Source organism: Microcaecilia unicolor, chromosome 3, assembly GCF_901765095.1.
Source record: "Microcaecilia unicolor chromosome 3, aMicUni1.1, whole genome shotgun sequence".
NCBI classification, from domain to species: Eukaryota; Metazoa; Chordata; class Amphibia; order Gymnophiona; family Siphonopidae; genus Microcaecilia; species Microcaecilia unicolor.
The window spans coordinates 198278317-198302119 of NC_044033.1; the positions used below are offsets into that span (position 1 = coordinate 198278317).

At 48.3% G+C, this 23803-nt stretch overlaps 1 protein-coding gene across 1 annotated transcript; it reads left to right on the plus strand.

Annotated features, from left to right (window-relative positions):
* Positions 1-521: 521 nt before the first annotated feature.
* On the plus strand, positions 522-22051 carry AP1M2 (adaptor related protein complex 1 subunit mu 2). Its single transcript, XM_030197049.1, has 12 exons — positions 522-685; positions 1650-1806; positions 12503-12570; positions 13402-13532; positions 13752-13899; positions 14956-15082; positions 15858-16000; positions 17041-17112; positions 17469-17627; positions 18662-18787; positions 19653-19728; positions 20551-22051. The coding sequence occupies exons 1-12, from the start codon at positions 644-646 to the stop codon at positions 20571-20573; spliced, it is 1272 nt and encodes a 423-aa protein (XP_030052909.1). The 5' UTR covers positions 522-643; the 3' UTR covers positions 20574-22051.
* The last annotated feature ends 1752 nt before the right edge of the window (positions 22052-23803 follow it).

Sequence of the window (23803 nt, forward strand, 5' to 3'; positions counted from 1 at the left end):
ATTGTTTCAAACTGTTCCATAACTACAGGAGTTTTTCCATGGTGCAATGATTAGCCTGGTTTTTCTCCTTTGATAATATTTGTATCTAGCCTGTTGGAAAGATATCTGACTATTTTTCCCGAATAGTTTATTTATAACTTTCTAGTTAGGAGCTTAATTTTGTATATGTGATTTTTTTTTTTTCACTTATTCGCTCCCTCCTCCTACAGGGATCAGATCTGAGCCTCTAATGTGTAAGTCTTCCTGTCTATAAGGGATGCCAGGAAACAACTGAAGTCCATGGACTGGCAGTGGAGGTGTTACCACTGGAACAAGTCTGCCCAAATTCCAATCCCACTGCTGCCACCTGTATAACCGGGTGATTTATTTTAACTTTGCATTTCGTGAAGGCACTTTGGGCCCGCGGTGGTAAGTCTTCGGTCTTGCACACTACCTCCCCCCACCCTCTGCATTATGTGTGGGCGGGGCGAAGAGCCCCGCCCTGCAGCTCACCTGGGCGCTGCCTACCTGGAGCTGTGACGTCAGGTGGGGACAGGTCAGGAAGGAGGAAGCGCAGCACAAGGTGGACGAAACCTGCAAACTTCAGCAAAGCAGCGAGCGATCGGCAGTGTCCCCCGCCTCGGGATACAGGGGTGGGGGGACCATGTCAGCCTCGGCCGTTTTTATTTTAGACCTGAAGGGCAAGGTGAGAGGCAGGGGATGGGGATTTTCGGCCCTGTTGTCCCGATCGATCACTTCCTTCCGGGAGGGGTCAGAGGTGTGGATCTGCCTGAGATCCCTGTACTTTTGTATAAGTTGCGATCTGAGCCTCCCCTTTAATGCAGAGTAATAGGACTTGTCCTTTGGTGTCTAGATTTCTTTGCACTATCTGCAGCATTAAAAACAAAACCTTTTACCCAGCAGCAGTTGCAGGGAGATTGTGATATGGGGTATTGGATGCCTAATCCAGTGCTTCTCCACCCTCTCCTGGAGACACACCTAGCAGAAGGATTGTCACGATCACCACAAGGAGTATGCATGAGACAGATTTTAATATGAGTCTCTGCTTTATGCAAATCCATTTGGTGCATAGGCCTGGCAGCCCGACCTGCTAGGTTGCCTCCAGGAGAGGGTGGAGAAGCTCTGGACTAGGAGGGGTGCAGGCTGAAGTCGGGTTCCTCCAAGGTCCAGTTGTTGGGATGCACTTGGCCAGTCTTGTTGTTCAGGATATATTTGCATAGACATGGGTGAAGTTCCTGGAAACCCAGTTGGTTGTAGGGTCTCCCCACAGGGTTGGGAAGGCCTGGTATGTGCCATCAGGACCCCGCTGCAACTCATTGTATTTTTGCTCTTTGACTCAGGTTAACCCTGCCAGTGTGACAGCTCTGGTTTTGCTCCCATTGCATCTGCGAGAAGCTTGTACTTCTCACTTTTCCTAGAGAAACAGGAACTATGTACTCTGGCAGCATTGGGCAATGGTACAGGAGTGACGGGGACAGTTAGCACATTCTGCTAGTTGTTGCATGGGCCAAGCAGCTCTCATGGCAGAGCTTATCTGTTTCTCATTAATTGCTGTCAGGTTGGGCACCTCCTCTCCTCCCCCCCCCCCCCTTGTCATCTATCTAGTCAGAGAACCTGTAATGCAAGCTTTCCCCTCCCCCATCTCGCAGACCCTGATCTCCAGGAACTACAAGGGTGACGTGAGCATGACAGAGATTGAGCATTTTATGCCGCAGCTGATGCAGAAGGAGGAGGAGGGGATACTGACACCTCTGCTTTCACACGGCAAGATCCACTTCCTCTGGATCAAACACAGCAACCTCTACCGTATCCTTTCAGATCCTAATTTGCAGGTCTAGACCTTTTACAGACTAAAATAATTTAAAAGTAGGAAAAGGAATTACAATAAAAACAGGAATGACTAATCATATGTGTTCCAGATAAATCAGACTCGACCAGAATAGTCCAAGTAGAAAAAGGACCAAGAGAAAAAGGGAGAGTGTGGAAGTAGGTTAGAGGAACAACAATGAGAATGAGTATCACACTGCTTGCCATAGTAGACAGGTTTTTAATAGGTTTTTATAGCAGTTTTGAAATGTTTACAAGAAAGTTCAGCACAGATGCTAAGAGGGAGTGAATTCCAAACAAAGGGAGCAGCGAATTCAAGCTGAGCAACCGTGGGGCTCGGAAGAACCAGTCTGTGGTCATTTATAGAATGAAGAGGATGGATGGGGGAATATGGAATAGTTACATTTGCTAGATAATGTAGGAGTCCGAGTCTATGGGCCTTAAATGTAATTGTGAGTAGTTTAGATAGGAATCATTGCTCAACAGGGAGCCAATGGAATTTTTGAAACAATGGAGAGACATGATCGAACTTACGTGCATGGCAGATAAGTTTAATGGTTGTGTTTTGGCAGAGACAGATGGACAGGATGGAAATGGGGACACACTGCTTTATCCATTAGTTATATTCTGCCCTACTCCAGTGTAGGTTTGGGGTGGATTACAGAAAGATAAGTCCAGAGACAGTTAATTCTGGAATATAAAGGATACAATCAGTTTAAAGTAACATTAATCTGGAAACAAGATATTTTTGAAACAAAATAGTCTGAATCGATTCACGAAAACCAGCATAATTATGCATTGGAACCAGTGGCGTAGCCACAGGTGGGCTTGGGTGGGCCAGGGCCCACCCATTTATGGCTCAGGCCCACCCAACAGTAGCACATGTTCAGTGGTAACTGGTGGGAATCCCAAGCTCTGCCAGCTGAAGATTTCCCCCTAATGGTAACAAAAACGCTACTCTCCACGACACCGACACCTGCACATACTCAGTTTTTAGTGCATTCCTGCTGCCATGGTGGAAAGAAGCATTTTCCCACCAGCTGAGATAATTTTTTTTTTTTGTGGGGGGGGGGGGGGGGGGGGGGGAAGAACACTTGGTGCCCACCCAATTCTTGCCTAGGCCCACCCAAAATCTGTTGTCTGGCTACGCCCCTGATTGGAACTACAGACAGTAAGTTGCATAGCTTAGCTGCATAATAGGAGAATAACAAAGAAAAAGCTCTCAAATTTACTTTTTCCATTCTAAATTCGGAACTCATAACCAATTAAAATGAATGCTTCCATCCTTTAAAGGTATCAAATGTAAGAGAGCAATATACGTAGGGAGGAACCAGTCCTCGAATGACTTTAAATATGAAGCAATATAGTTTGAGCTCAATCTTGGCCTCCACAGGTAACCAATGGAATGGTATGTACCAAGAAGCAGATGAATCAGAGAGCGGTGTTTTGAACAGTGTGTAATTTCCTCAATAAAAGCTTAGAACAGCCCAAATAGGTGATATTACACTAGTCCAGTTTTGACAATATTAGTGCCTGCACTATCAACTTAAATCAATCCTGACTCAAATATTGACAGATTCTTCTGAGAGTGCACGTTAGCAAAAACCAACTCTTTACAAGATGATTTACTAGAATTCCATAGTTCACTTTTGATCTAACGTAATACCCAGAATCTTCAATGAGGATTCTAATTTATAAGGTATACTATTTACCACAAATGTATGTTCCTAGATTCAATCATCTGTAGCCCCAATTAAAAGAAATGTTAGTTTATCACTATTCAGTTTCAAACAGGTGATAGCCATACAAGATGCAATCAAGGATACAGTTCTCAATACTTGACCTAATCTCTAATAGAGTTGGAATTAGCACAGTAATGTCATCGGCATATTTAAGGGTTTGAAATCATGCATGTTTTAATTTAGCACCCAGTGAAGACAGAACATTAAATGAGACAGAGGAAAGAGGAGACCCTTGAGGGACACCAGCCATCGCAGACTATTTATCATTCATCTTAACCATTGCCTACTATATCAATGCCATTTGATATACTTAGCATTCTCCGAGGACAAGCAGGCTGCTTGTTCTCACTGATGGGTGACGTCCACGGCAGCCCCTCCAATCGGAAACTTCACTAGCAAAGTCCTTTGCTAGCCCTCGCGCGCCCGCGCGCACCGCGCATGCGCGGCCGTCTTCCCGCCCGAAACCGGCTCGAGCCGGCCAGTCTTCTTTTGTCCGCACTCGGTACGGTCGTGTTTTCGCCGTGTCGAGCCCCGGAAAGTCGACCTCGCGCGTCCAATTTGTTTGAACGTGGTTTTTTTTCCTTCGGGAAAGCTTTGTCCTAGTCGGGAAGTGCTCCGGAAACCCCCCGCCGGGTTTCGTGTAAATCCTCCCCGTACTTCCAGCTTTTTTGCCCCGGTAAGTTTTCTTTCGTCGTCGGGGTAGGCCTTTTTTCGGCCTCGGTCGAGATTTTTTCTCCCTCTAAATTTGGTGCTTCAAATTTCGCCATTTCGGCTTTTGATTTCGCCGGCGTGATTTTTCCGCCCATGACATCGAAGCCTTCCAGCGGCTTCAAGAAGTGCACCCAGTGCGCCCGGGTTATCTCGCTCACTGATCGACACTCGTCGTGTCTTCAGTGTCTGGGGGCCGAGCACCGCCCTCAGAACTGCAGTCTGTGTTCCCTGCTTCAAAGGCGGACTCAGGTAGCGAGACTAGCCCAGTGGAACGTGTTGTTCTCGGGCTCTTCGTCGGCATCGGCACCGGGATCTTCGAGTGCATCGACGTCGTCAGCGTCCAGACCATCTTCCTCGGCCGCCCCTGCATCGAGTGCATCGAGGCATCGGGCCTCTGCATCGGCGCCGAGACATCGGATAGCTGCATCGACGTCGGTGGTACCAGGACCTCGTCTGCTGATGTCGTCGGACGGTGGTGCATCGGGTGGAGTGCAGGTGAGGGCTGTCCATTCCCCTGCTGGTGGCGGTGAGCCCTCGGGTGGGTCTCCGCCTACCCTGAGGGCTCCTGCGGTACAGCCCCCCCGAGATCGACCTTCTTCAGTCTCGGCCCCGAGGAAGCGACGGGTGGATTCGACGTCCTCCTCGTCGGTGCCGGGGAGCTCCGGTGACATGCTTCGGAAGAAATCGAAGAAGCATCGACACCGGTCTCCTCCCCGTGTCGGCACCGAGAGCTCTGGGTCGCCGAGGGATTCGGCACCCAGCAGGCATCGGCACCGAGAGGACCGCTCACCCTCTGTTCAGGAGGTGTCGATGCGCTCCGCTCTGGACAGCCCGGAACAGCCTCCACGCCCGGAACAGGTACTGACGTCGACGCCTGCATCGACCTCTCAGCCTTTCTCTGCAGCCGCTCTAAACGAGAGCCTCCGGGCCGTTCTCCCAGAGATTCTGGGAGAGCTGTTGCGCCCTACCCCTCCGGTACCGGCGGTGCTTGCGCCACCGGTACCGTCGAGCGTGGCGCCGGCTGGCCCATCGCCCAGGTTGAGGTCCCCGACGTCGGTACCGCGTGCGGTACCGACCGCGGCCACCTCCCAGGAAGGCTCCCCGACTACGTCGGCGGAGGGAGCTTCGCCGATGCGGGCGAGGGGAGTCTACCTCTCGACGCCCCCATCGTGGACGGGGTTCCACGGAGTCGAGCAGGGCGAGGTTGCAGACACAGGTCCGTGAACTTGTGTCTGACACCGAGGGTGAGGCCTCGTGGGAGGAAGAGGAAGATCCCAGATATTTCTCTGACGAGGAGTCTGGGGGTCTTCCGTCTGATCCCACTCCCTCTCCTGAGAGACAGCTTTCTCCTCCCGAGAGTCTGTCTTTTGCCTCCTTTGTCCGGGAGATGTCTACGGCCATCCCCCTTCCCGGTGGTTGTGGAGGACGAGCCCAGGGCTGAAATGTTTGAGCTCCTGGACTATCCTTCTCCACCTAAGGAAGCGTCCACTGTTCCCTTGCACCATGTCCTGAAGAAGACATTGCTTGCGCACTGGACCAAACCATTAACTAACCCCCACATTCCCAAGAAGATCGAGTCCCCAGTACCGGATCCATGGGGACCCAGAGCTGATGCGCACTCAGTTGCCTCATGACTCTGGAGTTGTGGATTTGGCCCTAAAGAAGGCTAAGAGTTCTAGGGAACATGCTTCGGCGCCCCCGGGCAAGGACGCTAGAACCTTAGACTCCTTTGGGAGGAAGGCCTACCATTCCTCTATGCTCGTGTCCAAGATCCAGTCTTACCAGCTCTACACGAGCATACACATGCGGAATAATGTGCGGCAGTTGGCGGGCTTGGTTGATGCTCTTCCCCCTGAGCAAGCCAAGCCTTTTCAGGAGGTGGTCAGGCAGCTGAAGGCGTGCAGAAAATTCCTGGCCAGAGGAGTTTATGACACTTTTGATGTTGCGTCCAGGGCCGCTGCTCAAGGTGTGGTGATGCGCAGGCTCTCATGGCTGCGTGCCGCCGACCTGGAGAATAGAGTCCAGCAGCGGATTACGGACTTGCCTTGCCGTGCGGATAACATTTTTGGCGAAAAAGTCGAGCAGGTGGTAGAGTCTCTCCACCAGCGGGACACCGCATTCGACAAGTTCGCCCGCCGGCAGCCTTCAGCTTCTACCTCTACAGGTAGACGATTTTTTCGGGGGAAGGAAGACTGTTCCCTATACTTCTGGCAAGCGTAGGTACAATCCTCCTTCCCGACAGCCTGCGGCCCAGGCTAAGCCCCAGCGCGCTCGCTCTCGTCAGCAGCGTGCGAATCAGCAAGGCCCCGCGGCTCCCCAGCAAAAGCAAGGGGCGAGCTTTTGACTGGCTCCAGCAGAGCATAGCCGACATCCAAGTGTCAGTGCCGGGCGACCTGCCTGTCGGAGGGAGGTTGAAAGCTTTTCACCAAAGGTGGCCTCTTATAACCTCCGATCAGTGGGTTCTCCAAATAGTCCGGCAAGGATACACCCTCAATTTGGCCTCTCAACCTCCAAATTGTCCACCGGGAGCTCAGTCCTACAGCTTCCAGCACAAGCAGGTACTTGCAGAGGAACTCTCCGCCCTTCTCAGCGCCAATGCGGTCGAGCCCGTGCCATCCGGGCAAGAAGGGCTGGGGTTCTATTCCAGGTACTTCCTTGTGGAAAAGAAAACAGGGGGGATGCGTCCCATCCTAGACCTAAGGGCCATGAACAAATATCTCGTAAAAGAAAAGTTCAGGATGCTTTCCCTGGGCACCCTTCTCCCCATGATTCAGCAAAACGATTGGCTATGCTCTCTGGACTTGAAGGATGCCTACACACACATCCCGATACTGCCAGCTCACAGACAGTATCTGCGATTTCAGCTGGGCGCACGCCACTTCCAGTACTGTGTGCTACCCTTTGGGCTCGCCTCTGCGCCCAGGGTGTTCACAAAGTGCCTAGCTGTGGTAGCAGCGGCGCTTCGCAGGCTGGGGGTGCACGTGTTCCCATATCTCGACGATTGGCTGGTGAAGAACACATCCGAGGCAGGAGCCCTGCAGTCCATGCAGATGACTATTCGCCTCCTGGAGCTACTGGGGTTTGTGATAAATTACCCAAAGTCCCATCTTCTCCCAGTGCAGAAACTCGAATTCATCGGAGCCCTGCTGGATTCTCGGACGGCTCGCGCCTATCTCCCAGAGGCGAGGGCCAACAACTTGTTGTCCCTCGTCTCGCGGGGTGCGAGCGTCCCAGCAGATCACAGCTCGGCAGATGTTGAGATTGCTGGGCCACATGGCTTCCACAGTTCATGTGACTCCCATGGCCCGCCTTCACATGAGATCTGCTCAATGGACCCTAGCCTCCCAGTGGTATCAGGCCGCCGGGGGTCTAGAGGACGTGATCCACCTGTCCACGAGTTTTCTCGAATCCCTGTATTGGTGGACGATTTGCTCCAATTTGACTCTGGGACGTCCCTTCCAAATTCCTCAGCCTCAAAAAGTGCTGACCACGGATGCGTCTCTCCTGGGATGGGGAGCTCATGTCGATGGGCTTCACACCCAAGGAAGGTGGTCCCTCCAAGAAAGCGATCTACAGATCAATCTTCTGGAGTTGCGAGCGATCTGGAACGCTCTGAAGGCTTTCAGAGATCGGCTGTCCCACCAAATTATCCAAATTCAGACAGACAATCAGGTTGCCATGTACTATGTCAACAAGCAGGGGGGCACCGGATCTCGCCCCCTGTGTCAGGAAGCCGTCAGCATGTGGCTCTGGGCTCGCCGTCAAGGCATGGTGCTCCAAGCCACATATCTGGCAGGCGTAAACAACAGTCTGGCCGACAGGTTGAGCAGGATTATGCAACCTCACGAGTGGTCGCTCAATTCCCGTGTGGTGCGACAGATCTTCCGGGCGTGGGGCACCCCCCTGGTGGATCTCCTTCGCATCTCAAGTGAACCACAAGGTCCCTCAGTTCTGTTCCAGGCTTCAGGCCCACGGCAGACTGGCGTCGGATGCCTTCCTCCTGGATTGGGGGGAAGGTCTGCTGTATGCTTATCCTCCCATTCCTCTGGTGGGGAAGACTTTGTTGAAACTCAAGCAAGACCGAGGCACCATGATTCTGATTGCTCCCTTTTGGCCGCGTCAGATCTGGTTCCCCCTTCTTCTGGAGTTATCCTCCGAAGAACCGTGGAGATTGGAGTGTTTTCCGACCCTCATCACGCAGGACGAAGGGGCTCTGCTGCATCCCAACCTCCAGTCCCTGGCTCTCACGGCCTGGATGTTGAGGGCGTAGACTTTGCCTCTTTGGGTCTGCCAGAGGGTGTCTCCCGCATCTTGCTTGCTTCCAGGAAAGACTCCACTAAGAGAAGTTACTTCTTTCATTGGAGGAGGTTTGCCGTCTGGTGTGACAGCAAGGCCCTAGATCCTCGCTCTTGTCCTACACAGACCCTGCTTGAATACCTTCTCCACTTGTCTGAGTCTGGTCTGAAGACCAACTCCGTAAGGGTTCACCTTAGTGCAATCAGTGCATACCATTACCAAGTGGAAGGTAAGCCGATCTCAGGACAGCCTTTAGTTGTTCGCTTCATGAGAGGTTTGCTTTTGTCAAAGCCCCCTGTCAAGCCTCCTACAGTGTCATGGGATCTCAATGTCGTTCTCACCCAGCTGATGAAACCTCCTTTCGAGCCACTGAATTCCTGCCATCCGAAGTACTTGACCTGGAAGGTCATTTTCTTGGTGGCAGTTACCTCGGCTCGTAGAGTCAGTGAGCTTCAGGCCCTGGTAGCCCAGGCCCCTTACACCAAATTTCATCACAACAGAGTAGTCCTCCGCACTCACCCTAAGTTTCTGCCAAAGGTTGTGTCGGAGTTCCATCTGAACCAGTCAATTGTCTTGCCAACATTCTTTCCCCGTCCTCATTCCTGCCCTGCTGAACGTCAGCTGCACACATTGGACTGCAAGAGAGCATTGGCCTTCTATCTGGAGCGGACACAGCCCCACAGACAGTCCGCCCAATTGTTTGTTTCTTTTGATCCCAACAAGAGGGGAGTGGCTGTAGGGAAACGCACCATATCCAATTGGCTAGCAGATTGCATTTCCTTCACTTACGCCCAGGCTGGGCTGGCTCTTGAGGGTCATATCACGGCTCATAATGTTAGAGCCATGGCAGCGTCGGTAGCCCACTTGAAGTCAGCCACCATGGAGGAAATTTGCAAAGCTGCGACGTGGTCATCTGTCCACACATTCACATCTCATTACTGCCTGCAGCAGGATACCCGACGTGACAGTCGGTTCGGGCAGTCAGTTCTTCAGAACCTGTTTGGGCTTTAGGATCCAACTCCACCCCCCGAGGGCCCTGTTTGTTCTGTTCCAGGCTACACTCTCAGTTAGTTGGTAAATTTTTTAGGTCAATCTCAGTTATGTCCTCGCCGTTGCGAGGCCCAATTGACCAATGTTGTTGTTTTGAGTGAGCCTGGGGGCTAGGGATACCCCATCAGTGAGAACAAGCAGCCTGCTTGTCCTCGGAGAAAGCGAATGCTACATACCTGTAGAAGGTATTCTCCGAGGACAGCAGGCTGATTGTTCTCACAAACCCGCCCGCCTCCCCTTTGGAGTTGTGTCTTCCCTTGAAGTGTATTGTCTTGCTACATACTGGACTGGCCGGCTCGAGCCGGTTTCGGGCGGGAAGACGGCCGCGCATGCGCGGTGCGCGCGGGCGCGCGAGGGCTAGCAAAGGACTTTGCTAGTGAAGTTTCCGATTGGAGGGGCTGCCGTGGACGTCACCCATCAGTGAGAACAATCAGCCTGCTGTCCTCGGAGAATACCTTCTACAGGTATGTAGCATTCGCTGTAGACCATACCCTACAACATCAGAGGCACTGGAGAGGTTGAATTGCAAAATATTAACTTTCCTTCCTTCACTCAACAACAGTCTGACCTCAGCCAAAAGAAAATGACCACAGTTTCAGCACTGAAACTGGCACGGAAAGCTGACCGAGAACTATGTAAAATTTCTCTAAGTAAGCAACCAACTGTGAAGTAACAACAGCTTCCATAGGCTTCACCAAAAAGGGAATCGAGACCACCGGCCTGTAATTACTTACCAGGGACTGAGGCTCCTGCATGTGTTCATTGTTTCAATTTATGCAAATAACTTCAGTAGTACTTGGAGTCAGTGCTTCTATCTTTTCCTTGTAATCCCCCTTGTGCTATTTGGTTAAGCGGAACAAAAATCCATAAATTACATGAAAGGAGGAGTACCATGCACTCATGGTCCACTTGGCTGTTGTACTCAGTGATCCACCCCACCTGTTCAGAATCAGCACAAAAAGAACTGGGAGGATCTGGCTTAAATATTTATTTTTCTTACATTTGTACCCCGTGCTTTCCCACTTATAGCAGGTTCAATGCGGCTTACATATTATATACAGGTACTTATTTGTACCTGGGGCAATGGATGGTTAAGTGACTTGCCCAGAGTCACAAGGAGCTGCCTGTACCTGCAGTGGGAATCGAACCCAGTTCCCCAGGACTAAAGTCCACCACTCTAACCACCAGGCCACTCCTCCACTGCGCAGATAATGTTCCATTCTGTGCAATATGAGTTCCTAGTGGATGAACAGTAATGAGGAGGAGCTTAGGGCCCAGGAATACTGTAGATCATAGGAGACAACTTTTCAGAATGATTTGGGGGTGGAGCAAATTCAATAGAAATGACTAATTCCGGAACCCAGTGAAAGAGTTTGCTCGTTGCTAAGGGGGGACTCAAGCACCCACAGACCAGGAAGAGAGAGAGAACTGATGATGGGGAGGGAATAGAAGCGGTTTTAAAGTTAGACATGGAAAGAAAAGTCTCGGGCTAAGACTCGGCTCCCTGGACTTGCCAGCCAGCCGGCACTGGGATGATTCCCAGCCACCTAGTGGCCCGAATCAGGGTGGACATCACCATGGTCAGTGGCTCCAGCTGTAGCGAGTGGGATAAAGAGGAAGAGACTATAAGAATGGCAGTGGAGGTAGATCACCCCCAGGCAGTTATGAATGATGGCTGATAGTACAGTGGCCTGAGTGAGCCAGAAGCCCTAGAGAGGAGCAGGAAACGGTTGGGCCAAAGTTAAAAGGCCATCATTTTCCTGGGATATAAGGTTATCAATAGAAATCAAACAAAATAAAACATGGAAAAGAAAATAAGATGATACCTTTTTTATTGGACATAACTTAATACATTTCTTGATTAGCTTTCGAAGGTTGCCCTTCTTCCTCAGATCGGAAAGAAGCAAATGTGCTAGCTGACAGTGTATATAAGTGAAAACATTCAAGCATTATTATGATAGTCTGACAGGGTGGGAGGATGGGGGTGGGTCGGAGGTATGCATGGGGACATCAAAGCATATTATTTATATTCTAACAGGATGGGTGTGGGTAGGTGAGGGGAGGGTGATCAACAGAGACGTACAGTTTTATGGTTTATAATGGGCTAGGAACCCCAGGTCCTTGTTAAGTCCTTTCTGTTGGGTGTTAAAATATTCAATCATTCTGACTTCAAAGGTCTTACGTTCTTGTATGGTTTTAAAGTTACCTTTCAGTATTCTCACTGTGAAATCACTGATACAGTGTCCTGGTTCTGTGAAGTGCTGTCCCACCGGGGTGGGGGCCCTACTGGCTGTATTGTTCATGTGATGTCTATGTAAATTGAATCTTGTCTTAAGCATCTGGCCTGTTTCTCCAATATAGCATCCTCCCACCCTGTCAGACTATCATAATAATGCTTGAATGTTTTCACTTATATACACTGTCAGCTAGCACATTTGCTTATTTCCGATCTGACGAAGAAGGGCAACCTTCGAAAGCTAATCAAGAAATGTATTAAGTTATGTCCAATAAAAAAGGTATCATCTTATTTTCTTTTCCATGTTTTATTTTGTTTGATTTCTATTGATAACCTTAAGAGTGGACTAACACGGCTACCACACTCCTGGGATATAAGAAATCCCAGAAATTCCTCCTGCTGGTGAAAAAGGAGATTCCAACAGTTTTTCAGGATGTGCTTCAGAGGTCGCTTTCTGTGACAAGCTGGAATCAGTTTGACTGTACAGCTCAAAAAAAAAAATCAAGGCATCCTGTGGACGATCAGAAGCAGACGGGTAATGTGCACAGAGCCTCCAATCACAGGGCTGGGGAGAAAGTTGGGCACTAATGTATTGATTGCTTTTCTTAACTCTACCTTTTTTGTTTTTGATCCACCCCAGTGGTTGCAACCACTAGTAAAAATGCAAATGCCTCTCTGGTGTATTCCTTCCTCTACAAGATCGTAGAGGTGAGTATCTTTCCTCTTCCTCCACTTCCAGGGTCCTGGGAGGTGGCGGCTGTGACAGGAACCGGGCGGGATGTCATCTGTAGCGGGCACCAAGCATTTGTTTGGTCTTTATGTGCCTTGGGTATCCAGCAGGCCAACATGATCGTGCCACAAACAGGAATGTAGAGCAAGCATCTCCAGTGCTGGGAGGGGGGGGGGGGGAAGGCAATATTTACATTTGCACTCGCCACCAACCCACACCACATCATTAAGGTCCTGTGCTTTTGTGTTTTGACTGCCCAGCTCCTCCTCCAGTGCCCTTCACAGACTGGTACACAAAAGTCATCCTCCCCTCCCAGCCCCCCCCCCCCCCCCCCGTCAGTTTGCCACTGGCAACAAAGGACAGAATAGATTAACGCTTTCAAAAACAAACATGGTGGTAAAATTGGATTTTGGTGGGTGATATTGTTGTGGGTTAATAATGGTGACAGAGAGGGCTCGGAAACCGAGTCTTTGTAGGTGATGGATGACCTAGGGAGGTGTAGTTGGGTTTTCAGGTGATCAGTTACCTGCTGAGCTTGGTTTTGTCCCCCCCTCCCTTCCACCTTTGAGTCTGTGCTTTCAATGTTCATTTAAAAAAAAAAAGGAATTTTAGGTTTGTGGGGTGGGGGTGAAACAGGACAGGCCTGTCTAATTCTATGAAAAAGGCCAGTTTTTGATTCCCATTCTCTGAAGATGGAGGTGGAGGGACAGCGGGAGGACACTTGGAGGGAAGGGTAGGTACAGGCACAATGAAGTACACATTTAAGAAATCTTGGATTTTGTCCCCCCCCCCCCCCCCCCCTCCACCAGGTTTTCACAGAGTACTTCAAAGAGCTAGAAGAAGAGAGCATTCGGGATAATTTTGTTGTCGTGTACGAGCTGCTGGATGAACTGATGGACTTTGGCTTTCCTCAGACGACGGATAGTAAGATTTTGCAGGAGTGAGTGTCCTACCATGGAGAGTGAAGGGATTTTATTTCCTTCTGTCCCAAATGGGAAAGAGTCCATTCCTGTGATTCCCCAAGAACGTAGGAATCTGAGCTTGGACTCACAAAATAACTCAAATCTAATAGCGCCTCAGCTATTGCATCAGTTCTTTTACGAATGTGGCTATACCATTTCTTTTCTCTTGTCTCTTTATTTTCTTCTGTATGGTGAAGGTACATCACCCAACAAGGAAACAAACTGGAGATCGCTAAGTCCCGTGTGCCCTCGACGGTCACCAATGCTGTGTCCTGGAGGTCGGAGGGTCTGAAATACAAGAAAAACGAGGTCTTCATTGACGTTATTGAATCGGTCAACCTTCTGGTGAGTCCAGCCGAGGCCCTGTTGGGAATTTGAAGTACAGTTTTTTTCCAAGCACTCAAGGCAGCGCTACAAATCCGAGAATCCTTAGAGGTGGAAGCAGAAAATCAAGGATAAGCCCAAAGTGTGGCTTGTGGTTCTGTTGATGTAGTTGCTGGCACCCATGTTTGAAATATGATAGAGACATTCTGATACTGAGAAGTAATTCACCTTCAGAGGAATGTGGGTGCTGTCTATCTCAACAGGAGAGGGGGAGACATCTTCAAGTTGACTTTAGCAAGTAAAATGTTGGTAATATTGTTGAATTCTTGGTTTAATCACTAATTGATCATGAATGTGGCTTTTGGGCAAATTGGATGGACTGTACATTTCTTTATCTGCTGTCACTTACTGTGTTGCAGTGTTAAGAAACTATCACTTGATGCTCCAAGGGGACAGACATCGGGGAGACAATGAGGCATATTTTCAAAGCACTTAGCCTTCCAAAGTTCCATAGAAACCTATGGAACTTTGGAAGGCTAAGTGCTTTGAAAATATGCCTCAATATTTCTCTATAGAAGGGGTGATTAGGTCTCCCTGGGATATGTTACAGCCAGACAGGAAATAAATTCAAGAAATCCTGGCATAAGGCTAGAAGTGAAGGGAAAGATGTTGAACAGGGGCCTCTGACACTGCTCCCGGAATGAAATGAAATGGATCCAGTGGTCACTCAACATGTAATTAAACTCTGGAATTCGTTGCCAGAGAATGTGGTAAAGGCAGTTAGCTTAGCGTGGTTTTAAAAAGGTTTGGATGGCTTCCTAAAGGACAAGTCCCTAGACCATTATTAAAAAGGACTTGGGGAAAATCCACTGCTTATTTCTGGGATAAGCAGCATAAAATGTATTGAGCTTTTTTGGGATCTTGCCAGGTATTTTTGGCCTGGATTGACCACTGTTGGAAACAGGATGCTGGGCTTGACAGACCTTTGGTCTGTCCCAGTGTGGCAATACTTATGCACTTATGTATGTCTCTCTGATCTACATCTCTATAAGACTGTCTTGTCTATTTCACACACAGGTTAACGCCAATGGAAGTGTCCTCCTGAGTGAGATTGTGGGAAGTATCAAGCTGAAGGTCTTCCTGTCCGGGATGCCCGAGCTACGGCTGGGACTGAATGACAGGGTGCTTTTTGAGCTGACTGGGCGTAAGTACTCCCGGGAGGGGTGGGAGTTTCTAGCTTTCTCCAGTAGAGGAGTGTGGTAGCCGTGTTAGTCCACTCTTAAGGTTATCAATAGAAATCAAACAAAATAAAACATGGAAAAGAAAATAAGATGATACCTTTTTTATTGGACATAACTTAATACATTTCTTGATTAGCTTTCGAAGGTTGCCCTTCTTCCCCTTTTTCCAATCTGAGGAAGAAGGGCAACCTTCGAAAGCTAATCAAGAAATGTATTAAGTTATGTCCAATAAAAAAGTATCATCTTATTTTCTTTTCCATGTTTTATTTTGTTTGATTTCTATTGATAGCTTTCTCCAGGATGCCAGTACAATGTTCCCTGTGCCTCAAGACAATAATACTGCATGAGATTTCAATTAGCAGCACAGAGAAACTAAACTTTTGGCTAGAGCATCCTAATGCAAGACTTTCCTGCATGCTGAGCCCATCTCTAGCGTGGCCATAAATTCCACCTTATTCAATTATTTCATTTTCATGTCCGTGTGTGTGGCAAGAGAGGAATTGATGGAGATATTGCTGATGGGGAGGGGGGATGCCCTTGTGTCTCTTGTGTGTGGCAAGGGGGGAATCGATGAAGATATTGCTGATGGGGAGGGGGATGCCCTTGTGTCCCGTGTGTGTGGCAAGGGGAGAATTGATGGAGATATTGCTGCTAGGGAGGTTAGAATGCCCTTGTGTCCCGTGCAGCTCATTCCCGGTTTCACACCACTGAGCCCCCCGTCTCACCTGTCTTTTTCAGGCAACAAGAACAAGTCTGTGGAGCTGGAAGATGTGAAGTTCCACCAGTGCGTGCGGCTGTCTCGCTTCGAGAATGACCGCACCATCTCCTTTATCCCGCCTGATGGAGACTCGGAGCTCATGTCCTATCGTCTGAACACGCTTGTATGCCAAAATGCCATTCTCAGTCAAATTCCATGTCCACTGGCTGCTAGGCAGGCAGACCCTCTTCTCTCCTGTGCCCTCCATAACCACACCAGTGCCCATGTCTGTTTTGTTTCTTTCCCCTGCCAATGCTGCCAGGCAGGCTGGCATCTACTGTAAATTGTGCTATTTTGGAAGGAAAGCATCAGCCTCTGGAGAAAGTTCTTATTGTCACCCATTGGATGGGGGGTTGAGTAAAATACCCAAACCCAGGACCATTGCAAGGGCTGAGTTGGATTCAGTGTCTGAGAGCTATAGCGCTGAAGCTTCTCCACAACTCACATAGGTTTGATCACGTTATCCCCCTGTTGATTAAAGAGCACTGGCTGCCAGCAGCCAAGTACCTGGCGACGACCTGACTATCTCTCCATGTTGATCATTCCTTACATGCCACTCCGTTCATCGGCTTCTAAATGCACCACCACCCTCTCAGATTTGGTTTGACCAGACTCATGCTACAACCTTTGGCTATCTTGGCCCTCACTTATGGAATTCCCTACCAGACTAACATCTGTATTTCACCATCTCTCAAACAGATCAAAACGCATCTTAAAACTTGGTTCTTTCACCCACTCTGTCCTTGGTTGACTTCTGACCTCTACTTCTGAGTACTCTCTTCCTTTGCTTGACCTACCCTCTACTTTTCACTTCTTATTATTTTTATATTGTAATCCACCTAGTGACACCACATGTATTTAGGAAGTATATCGAGCGCCCTTAAATAAATAAAATAAAGAAGGGTACCCAAGCCAAGGAGTGGCACCAAATCACCCTTTTCATTTAGACTATGAGTAGGCAAACCTGAAAGGAAAGGAGGATGTCAAAACCAGTGCTTGCCAGGTTCATCCAGAAACTTCTCATACGCTCAGGTCCTAAGCTAGAGTGTATCCTGTTCTCTTTCCCCAACTACCCGGAAGAGTCTGCATGTGATCCTGTGGTTGCAAAGTGCCTTTGGGAATGTCTTTTGGATGTCTGGTCTCACTGTCTCTTCTTGCCATCAGGTGAAGCCGCTCATCTGGATTGAGTCCGTCATCGAGAAGTTCTCTCATAGCAGGGTGGAGATTATGGTGAAGGTAAACATGCCATGCCTGCTGGGTTTTCTGTCACTTGTGCCATCACCCGTTGGGACATGGTGTACATTGCACTAACTGGAGAGTCCCAGAGGGTTCTGGGAATTCTAGGGCTCTTCAGCAGAGGATTCTGGGAATTTTAGGAGCACTCAAGGGCCACGGCAGTGACTTGTGAGCTGGCGCTGACCAGTTAGAACACAGTATGCAGGTGTGATGTCACAGGCGATGTGTCCACGAACGTGACTATTTCCCCAGGGGCTTCCAGAACTTCAGACAGAGCAACTTGAAAGTAAAAATGTTACATTCTGACGGAGCTGAATTATAAAATAATTTCAAACTTTTTTTTTTTTTTGAATAAGGCAAAAGGTCAGTTCAAAAAGCAGTCTGTTGCCAACAACGTGGAAATCTCCGTCCCAGTCCCCAGTGACGTGGATTCTCCAAAATTTAAAACCAGTGTTGGAAGTTCAAAGTACCTCCCAGAGAAGAATGTGGTGGTGTGGACCATCAAATCCTTCCCGGTGAGTGAAGCCATTTTCTGGCTGTCCGTTTGTCCCTGCTTCTCTCCTTCTCTGGGCCCTTCCTTCACTGTTACCTGGGGTGGATTTGGGGAGTGGCAGTTAGATCTCAGTACAGTGAGCCTGGAGATTTTTGTTTTGGCCAAAACTGAACCTGTGACTGAATTTCATTGCTCGGTTTGGACTGAAACCGCACTATACCCCCTTCCCCCCCCCCCCAAACAAAAGCAACTCCCCTCCAGTCCCCCACATAAAAAAGTAAAATCAGCCCTCCCTCCTGGATCCTTCCATGGCTGCCACCCCCACCCATAGTGTCCCCCTCCCCGGTACCTACCTTACAAGCATTGATGATCCAGTGGCGCAGGCGGAGCAGGAGTGATTCCCATTCACTCCTGCCTCTGCTGGCTATATTGTCAAAATGGCTACCACAACTTCAGGCAGCAGTCTTGTGAGGCTGCTGCCAGAAGCCGCAGCAACTATTTTGAAATTGGAGCTGGCACGGATAGACAATCCCTCTTACCCATACTGGCTGCAATCTCAAAATGGCTGCCACAGCCTTTGGCAGAAGTCTGATGAAACTGCCGCTTGGAAGTCACAGAAGCCATTTTGACAACAAAGCTGGCAGGAGCGATCAATCCTGCACCGACTGTACCACCAATGCTTGTAATATAGTCCCTGTTGAGGGGGGGTGAGCTGTATGGATGGTAGTGGGTGTGGGGGTCTGCTTTTGTTCTGGGGAGGCATCGGAGGGCAGCTGCTCTTGTTCAGAGGATGGGGAGAGAGGGCAGGAGTGTGGGCTGCACCAAAGATTCGGTTTCTGGTGAAAACACACTTGCCTTTTTAGCGAAACTGAAACAAGACCAAATTAGGATTTCAGGTTGGTTTTGGCACCGAAATTGAAATGTGGTTGGCCTCTGCTCTTGCAGTTTCCAGTTGATTTTGCTGCCCTCCTATGTCTAATTTCTGATAGTCTTACCCCTCCCCCATCCCTAAGACATGGCTCTGTATACCCTGGCTTCTCTCTGTATTGCTTGTAGGGTGGCAAGGAGTACCTGATGAGGGCCCACTTTGGTCTCCCCAGTGTGGAGAAGGAGGAGATGGAGGGGCGGCCTCCTATCTCTGTTAAGTTTGAGATCCCGTATTTCACCGTCTCAGGAATCCAGGTGAGCAGGGAGCGCACAGGCCAGAGGTGGATGAGATGCCTCTGCAATTGTAACTGGCAAAATGTGTTGGTGAGCTCGCAAGGGACAAAAACAAAGCTGTCAAGATGAGATGTGGATTTTGATTCATGTGTGGAACAATTGTGGAGCCAGCTCATAGGTTTTCGAGGGAGAAGAGCACATGGTTCCTTGCAGTAAGAGGATATGCATGAGATAGATTTGCATAGTATGTATATCTATCTCATGCATATTCATTGTGGATAACCTGAAAACCTGATGGGACTAGATGTGCCTCAAGGATTGGGTGGAGAAGCAGCTGTTCTAGACCAAGGATTCTCAATCCAGTCCTTGGATTACATTTATCCAGTCAGGTTTTCAGGATATCCACAATGAATATGCATGAGATAGTAATTTATCGCCATAGTATGCAAATCTATCTCATGCATATTCATTGTGGATACCCTGAAAACCTGATGGGACTAGATGTGCCTCAAGGACTGGGTGGAGAAGCCCTGCTCTAGACCAAGGATTCTCAATCCAGTCCTTGGATTACATTTAGCCAGTCAGGTTTTCAGGATATCCACAATGAATATACACGAGATAGTAATTTATCTCCATAGTATGCAAATCTATTTCATGCATATTCATTATGGGTATCCTGAAAACCTGATTTGCTTGGTGTGATCCGAGGACTAGGTTGAGAACCTCTGCTCTAAATAATATTACAATTATTCAGGGTCGGGCAGGTTGATGGCGAGTGAAGGTATCTGGTTCTCTGTCTCTCTTCTTAGAGTGCAAAGAAAACCCCCCACTTGGTAGGGTCGATAAGTACTCTCATTGCTACTCTGCTCCCCTTGTGCCTGTCTAGGTCCGATATATGAAGATTATAGAAAAGAGCGGGTACCAGGCCCTGCCATGGGTCAGGTACATCACCCAGAGCGGGGGTAAGTTATCCTTGTTTGGTGTGGATTTAGGAGGGGGTGAGGGACTGTCGGGTAATCCCATATCTAACCATGTGACTCCTGGTTGTAAGAGAGCAGCCACTGCAGGACTAACCTGATACACCCCCTCTCGCTTCTTGTGTCATAAATACATAAGTGTTGCCATACTGAGACAGACCAAAGGTCCATCAAGCCCAACATCCTGTTTCCAACAGTGGCCAAGCCAGGTCACAAGAACCTGGCAAGATCCCAAAACAGTACAATACATTTTTTACTACTTGTCCCAGAAATAAGAAGTGGATTTTCCCCAAGTCAATTTAATAATGGTCTATGGACTTTTCCTTTAGGAAGCTGTCCAGATCTTTTATAAAACCCGCTAAGCTAACCGCCTTTGTGGGGCTATGTCTGTGGATGATAGTGCTGTGGGAGGGGAGCATTTGTGCTATAGACTGATTGCAATTGGGGTGGTGGTGACCGGTTAGAGTGTATGTTTGTGTCTCGGTGCTTTGTTTGTTATGTCAGGAGAATCTGTAAAGTCACGTGCTTGATAATATCACCGTCTGAAACTGCCCTGCCTTGGTTTGGGGCTGCAAGTGCCCTTTTCGTTCTGTGCCTCATTGACTTTCACTTTGAAAACTGGTGCACAGTCGGTGGGTAGAAACTACCTGTGGATTTTGTCCTAAAACCACAGTTTGACAATTTCCCCTGGGAATACAATTCCATACAGTTCATATATGGGAGGAGGGAGGGAGAGAAAAGAATACAGCCAGACAGGTGCTATCCTGGACCAAGCCGGTCCTCTTACGTCTGTCCTTTGTGTTTCAGATTATCAGCTGCGTACAAGCTAACGGGGAGGGGGCCTTCCCTCAGCCCACCCAAGGAAAGCGAACCAGCATATCTGCCTCGAGTGAAAGCAATAAACTCCCCTAAAAACAAACAAACAAATATTTATCGCTGTATGTAGGAGTCCTGGATTCCTGTTAACAATCTTGGATTTTTATTTTTACTGAAATGTCTCATTTCCTTTTAGCATGGACTGTCTGAGAACGGATACGGTTGTACTGTGAGTTCCAGTGTAAGGGATCTCTTTATATCAGAAGAATCGGCTGCAGTTTAGTGAGATATACAAATTTACTGTATCAAAGAAATTCCCTTCCCCTTCCCTTTATGTGAGTTAGATGAAGACCTTCCTTTCTCCTCTTCCAGCGCAATGTGGTAGTCTGTTCCCTTTGGCTGCAGGAAGAGGGCAGAAGGATGCAGGTGAAGTTTAAAATACAAATATAAGCAAATATCTCTCATGCATACTAGTTAAGGATATCCTGAAAACCCAACCGACTGGTGTTCCCCCAGGACAGTTTTGAAAACTACTGATGTGGACCAGGGGTGGGCAACCTGCAGCCCCCACCCATTGAATTTTATGCAGCCCGTGAGACATTGGGAAGTATACACAGAAAACAGCATTAACCAGCGTTTTGGCGATTTTAAATACTGCACTTCACAAATATTTTCGGAACAGCCAGTCTAGCAGTTTGTTTCCATTATAGTTATTTATCTATCACAAAAGCTGTACGGATCTCTGTACATTTCCTGTTCTGATATTACATAATGTAGCAGCCCATAAGGGATAGTGCTGACATTCATGCAACTCTCTGTGTATAAAGGTTGCCCACCCCTGGTCTAGACTGAGCTGCCATTGAGTGGGTAGGGGTAGACCTGGCACATTGTGGTCCTCTTCTCGACTGATCTCTTTAGTATTACAGCTCTTCAGCTGGCCATTGCAAGGGGGGGGGGGGTGGATAAGCAATGGGTGACTGGGTGGCCCATGATGACCTCAGGGGTCAGTCTGCAACCACTGCCCTGTTCCCAGTGCCGAGGGTTTACAGATTATACAGAAAAGATGCTTGCTGCAGGGGGGTGAGGTTGCACTAATGTGATTCCCTTTGGGATGGAGGCTTCCGATGCACTCCCCCCCCCCCCCCCCCACCCATGCTTCTCTGTTGGGATGCAGTGAGGAGCTTAGTGCTGGCTTCTGCCAAAGAGATGAAAAACAGACAGAGGTGATTGAACAGATGCTGGTAATTTACCTCCAGCAGCACTGGTGGAGAGAGAGAGAGCAAAAGATGCCTGCAGAAACCACGATCCACTGATTGTTAATTGAATCTCTGTGTTCCTGAAGCGTTGTCTAACCTGGTGAGGGAGAATATTGGAGCAGCGAAAGCACTGACTTCATTCCTTTTAGACCAAAATGTAAGAGATTGATCCGTTATTTTTGCAAAATCTTTTTACTCTATTTAAAAATAAATTTACAATAAAAGTATTCCTGAATAACCCGTATGGTATAATAATATGTTATTATTTTGGGCAGATATTTTATAAGTGCCTGGGGGATACAGTTACATAAGTAATTAAGTGTTGTGGTGGTTGGGAGGCAGGGATAGTGCTGGGCAGACTTATACGGTCTGTGCCAGAGCCGGTGGTGGGAGGCAGGGATAGTGCTGGGCAGACTTATACGGTCTGTGCCAGAGCCGGTGGTGGGAGGCGGGGCTGGTGGTTGGGAGGCAGGGATAGTGCTGGGCAGACTTATACGGTCTGTGCCAGAGCCGGTGGTTGGGAGGCGGGGCTGGTGGTTGGGAGGCGGGGATAGTGCTAGGCAGACTTATACGGTCTGTGCCCTGAAGAACTCAGGTACAAATCAAAGTAGGGTATACACAAAAAGTAGCACATATGAGTTATCTTGTTGGGCAGACTGGATGAACCGTGCAGGTCTTTTTCTGCCGTCATCTACTATGTTACTATGAGGCATATTTTCAAAGCACTTAGCCTTCCAAAGTTCCATAGGTTTCTATGGAACTTTGGAAGGCTAAGTGCTTTGAAAATATGCCTCTATATGTTACTATGGAACAGACCGAAAGTCCATCAAGCCCAGCATCCTGTTTCCAACAGCGGCCAATGCAAGATCCCAAAACAGTACAAAACATTTTATGCTGCTTATCCTAGAAATAAACAGTGGATTTTCCCCAAGTCCATTGTAATAATAATGAACTTTTCTTTTTGGAAGCTATCAAAGCTTTTTGGCCACTTTCAAATATTTCATCAAGTTGAACCAAACTCACAACTCCCTGGCAACTCTTTTACAAAGCTGTGGTAAGTGCTAACAGGTGCGTACCATGGGGCATCCTGTGGTAATTTTGGGATGTGCGCATGCTACCCACACTCTAATGGAAAAATTAGTGCATGGACATTAATTAAAAAATTAGAAAATTCAGACATTTTACCCCTGTGGTAAAAATGGCCTTAGCACGCAGGAAAGACATGCATGAGGGCACAGTAAAATTTGGTTAAAGGGCCCCTTAGTCTCCATTGCCCCTGCCAAATTTCATCCAGATCTGTTCAGCTCCAATGGGCATTTCATGCTATGGACAGAAATACCGGCTCACCATTGACAGTAGGAGCCTCTCACAGTAGTGAACTGTGGTGAAAACTGTGTATTTTTCATGGTGGTCTGTGGGGGAGTGGACACTTGAAAAAAAATCCTTTTACATAGTAACATACATAGTAACATAGTAGATGACGGCAGAAAAAAGACCTGCATGGTCCATCCAGTCTGCCCAACAAGACAACTCATGTGTGCTACTTTTTGTGTATACCCTACTTTGATTTGTACCTATGCTCTTTAGGGCACAGACCATATAAGTCTGCCCAGCACTATCCCCGCCTCTCACCACCGGCTCTGGCACAGACCGTATAAGTCTTTTGTCTTTAAAGACTGGATTAAAAAAAAGAAATTATTAATAATTCTTTCACATGACTGGAAGAAATGGTGATTGCACTAAAAAAAAAAGGAAGAAATAAACAGGGGACCCCCCACCACCACCACACGTGTGCACGCACACTTCTTAAATCTGCCATTAACAAATTGCACTGTTGAAAGAGTTGCATAGGATTAGTCTTGCTACTGTATCCAGCAGCACAGAGAGTTGTAACATTGTTATGTTGTGTTATGTGTGTGTGGTGGTGGTGCAAAATTCCTTCTGTCAAACTGGGACTGTGTGCAAGAAAGAGGCCCCCTCCTTTATAG

Coding starts and splice junctions, on each gene's coding strand:
- AP1M2 (XM_030197049.1), top strand. CDS start 644: ATGTCAGCCTCGGCCGTTTTTATTTTAGACCTGAAGGGCAAG. Junction 13,533..13,751: donor GATAGTAAGATTTTGCAGGA/GTGAGTGTCCTA, acceptor TGTATGGTGAAG/GTACATCACCCAACAAGGAA. Junction 16,001..17,040: donor CCTATCGTCTGAACACGCTT/GTATGCCAAAAT, acceptor TCTTGCCATCAG/GTGAAGCCGCTCATCTGGAT.